A 3,930-nucleotide genomic window follows, 5' to 3' on the forward strand; every position below is an offset into this window, starting at 1 on the left:
TCTATCTATCTATCTATCTATCTATCTATCTATCTATCTATCTATCCATCCATCCATCTATCAATCAATCATCTGTATTTCTATATAGATAAATACATATATATATTGTTTTATATGTATATATTTCTATATAGAATATATATGTATTCTATATCTATATCTATTCTATATCTATTCTATATCTATATATTTTTTTTTTCAGGACTAGAGCCCTGCCCTTTCTACTCTATCGGCACAAGGGTCCAGGCAAGAGGAGGGCCATTTCACTCTATCCCTGCGATTTTGCTATTCCACACATTAAATAGGAAAAGACTGGCAAAGGGGAATTGATAGTAAGTGGAATTTATTTTATTTATTTATTTATTTATTTATGAATAATAAATGGTCAGGATGGTCTCGGTCTCCTGACCTTGCGATCCACCCGCCTCGGCCTCCCAAAGTGCTGGGATTACAGTTGTGAGCCACTGCGCCTGGCCAGTAAGTGGAATTTATTTATAAAACAATGCAAATACTATTTGGAATTAGGAAGCATTTCCCATTTTTAATCATAAAATTATTAATTGAAATTGCAAAAGTAGATTTATAGAGCCACAGGTAGCAAAACAGGAAATGAAATATTCCAGAGAGATTCTGAAAAGTTCGAAAGAAACATACACTAGCCTCAAAATCTCCGGTTAAACTGTGGTTGCACAACAGGTTCTATTTATTCCTGCATTTTCTCAATAAGTTCTTCCTTATATTTGCCTTTCTCTTTTCCGACTTGTCGAGACTTGGCTTTGTGTTCAAGAATTTTTTTCCGATCCTTGTCCAGTTTTAGCCTGGTGATAACCACCTGTTGGGAGTGAGAAAACAGATCTTTATTGCCACATCGCCACCAGCTATTGAGCAACATAGACATCATAAGACAGACCTCAGCCATTCAGCCTTTTTTTTTTTTTTTTTTTGAGACAGAGTCTTGCTGTGTCGCCCAGGCTGGAGTGCAGTGGCGTGATCTCGGCTCACTGCAAGCTCCGCCTCCTGGGTTTGCGCTATTTTCCTGACTCAGCCTCCTGAGTAGCTGGGACTACAGGCGCCCGCCACCATGCCCTGCTAATTTTTTTGTATTTTAGTAGAGACGGGGTTTCACCATGTTAGGATGGTCTCCTGACCTCGTGATCCGCCCGCCTTGGCCTCCCAAAGTGCTGGGATTACAGGAAAGAGCCACTGCACCCAGCCAGTCATTCAACTTTTAAGGAACTGAAACTCTGGAAGGAAAACAGATCCTATAACACAATATAAAATAGGAACACAAAGGAGAAGTAGCAGTTCCACTAGGTAGGCATAAGGGCTACAGGAAGATATATTCTCTCTTATCCCTCTAAATATTATACGTTGGAGGAAGTGATGCCTGGAACACTTGGAAGCCTCTTGCAACCAGCTTAGACAGCCATCAGCCGGGTGCAGTGGCTCACGCCTGTAATCCCAGCACTTTGGGAGGCCAAGGCAGGTGGATCACGAGATCAAGAGATCGAGACTATGCTGGCTAACATGGTGAAACCCCGTCTCTGCTAAAACATAAAATTAGCTGGGCGTGATGTTGGGTGCCTGTAGTCCCAGCTACTCGGGAGGCTGAGGCAGGAGAATCACTTGAACCCAGGAGGCAGAGGTTGCAGTGAGCCGAGATCGTGCCACTGCATTCCAGCCTGGTGACAGAGTGAGAGTCCGTCTCAGAAAAAAAAAAAAAAAAAGGACACCATCACCAAGAAAGGCAAAATAGAAAAGAGAAGAAAATCTGGATCCTTGATGATATCACAAAGCTACTGAATCAATCAAGTCCACGTGGCCTGCCTCAGCCACCTGTGCAGGGAGTACCGAACACCAATAACTTTTAACAGTATTGACACACTCCATGGCTGCTATTGCCACTCAGTCCTTGATCATACCTTGCTTGGGTGAATGCCCACATGGACGGTTGTGCCGTTGGCCTTCTCACGCTGCACCCGCTCGATGTAGATGACATATTTCTTTCTGTACACCTGGACTACCTTGCCAATTTGCTGACCTTTGTAGTGTCCTCGAACTACCTAAGAGAAAATACAAAAGAGAATCCCCTCCATTTGTAATGCATGATCATAATGAGGAAGCTAACCATCAGGAACACATGGGCTAAACATATAACTTTGCACAAAAGCAGCTTAATCCTGGCAGCCAAAATTAGCTACTTGTCTGGTATAAATCTATGTTGTGTTATGGCTGGGTGGAGATTTTTTTACCTGAATCCCACAGAAATGTGCGATATGAGCTTTAGAGAAAAAAGGAGAATACAAAACTACATATAGAATACACTCTGAACTATATGTATATATACGTCAAGTATCCCTTATTCAAAATGCTTGAGACCAGAAGTGTTTTGGATTTAGGGTTTTGGGATTTTGGAATATCTGCATTACTCACTAAGCACCACAAATCTGAAAATCTGAAATCCCAAAAGCTCCAAAGACTACTTCCTTTGACCATCACATTGACACTCAAAGTTTCAGATTTTGGAATATTCTGAATTTGAGATACTCAACCTGTATGTGTGTATGTGTATATATATAATATATTACATATGTGCACATATATGTATATACACACATATATGTATATACACACATACATATATGTATATATACACACACATTTCATATATATCGCATGACACAGTGGGATAAAATATATATAAATATTGGTAACAGCTGCCATTAGGCAGGAAGTAGGATTACAGATGACTGTTTTTTAGATTTATATTCTTCTAAATTTCAAGATTTCTACATTTATACAAATATTTTAAAGTCAGAAAAAAATTAAAATCTCACGGACTGTTTTACTGTACTAAAATCTACTCTATTAAAAAACCAACTAGATTAGGGTTTCCTTGGAAGCAAGAGCTTATTTTATTTTATGTTTTTTTGAGACAGAGTCTCGCTCTGTCCCCAGGCTGGACTGCAATGGCATGAGCTTGGCTCACTGCAACCTCCAACTCCCAGGTTCAAGTGATTCTCCCACCTCAGCCTCCCAAGTAGCTGGGATTATAGGCACATGCCAGCAGTCCCGGCTAACTTTTGTATTTTAGTAGAGATGGGGTTTCACCATATTGGCCAGGCTGGTCTTGAACTCCTGACCTCAAGTGATCCGCCTGCCTCGGCCTCCCAAAGTGCTGGGATTACAGGTGTGAGCCACCATGCCCAGCTGCAAGAGCTTATTAAACACCACGCACAGAGGCAGGGCTGATCGACTGGACTGGAGAGGTGAGGATGAAGAGGGAAGGATGATACTGAGAGTCTGGCTTGGACAACTAGGTAGATGGAAATGCCTTTGCCAGATGCAGGGAACATAGGGGAAGCCCCATATTTTAGGAGGAAATAGTTTAGTTTGGAACATGCTAAATTTGAGGCATCTGGGGACATTCTAATAGATAATTCAGACACAGCTGGAATGCCAACTGGGCCAGCGATAGAGACGTGGGAGTCATCCACAGAGAGGCAATTAGAAGCTTCATTTTGCTCAAGGAGCTGATGGTATGAGAAAAGGGCAGAATATACACATGTGAGAAAAGCCAGCATTCTGGAAGAGCTTGTGAGAAATTAATGTGGCCAGAGAGAATGGGAAACCATGCAAGTGTGGTGTTAGAGCAGCCAAGAGAAGAATGCCAAATTCTGCGGGACCATCAAGTACAGAGAGGGTAAGGTATTTAACAGATCTGACAACAAGGTCATCACCAGTGGCTGTGGCTGGAACACCTTCAGTGAGCGGTGGGATGGAAGCCATTTACAGTAAGGTGATGAGTGTACCAGGTGAGAAGGTGAAGGTGAGAAAAGACAGTCCAAAGGAGCTTGGCTCTGAAGACGAGAAGGGGATAGATGTTTGAGGGGATGGAAAGCTAAGGGAACTTTTTTTTTTTTTGAGACG

At 41.9% G+C, this 3,930-nt stretch overlaps 1 protein-coding gene across 1 annotated transcript in view; it reads right to left on the reverse strand.

The window, feature by feature from the left end:
- Positions 1-476: 476 nt before the first annotated feature.
- LOC108519998 (60S ribosomal protein L26-like 1) overlaps positions 477-3,930 on the reverse strand; it is a 4,049-nt gene continuing 595 nt past the window's right edge. Inside the window, exons 2-3 of the mRNA XM_017859271.1 lie at positions 1,923-2,063; positions 477-832 (exon numbers count right to left, since the gene is read on the reverse strand). Of these exons, the coding sequence (XP_017714760.1) occupies positions 704-832; positions 1,923-2,063 (270 nt within the window). The 3' untranslated portion in view covers positions 477-703. The remainder of the gene's footprint in view (positions 833-1,922; positions 2,064-3,930) is intronic.

This window comes from Rhinopithecus bieti, unplaced genomic scaffold (genome assembly GCF_001698545.2).
Source record: "Rhinopithecus bieti isolate Rb0 unplaced genomic scaffold, ASM169854v2 scaffold_49762, whole genome shotgun sequence".
NCBI classification, from domain to species: Eukaryota; Metazoa; Chordata; class Mammalia; order Primates; family Cercopithecidae; genus Rhinopithecus; species Rhinopithecus bieti.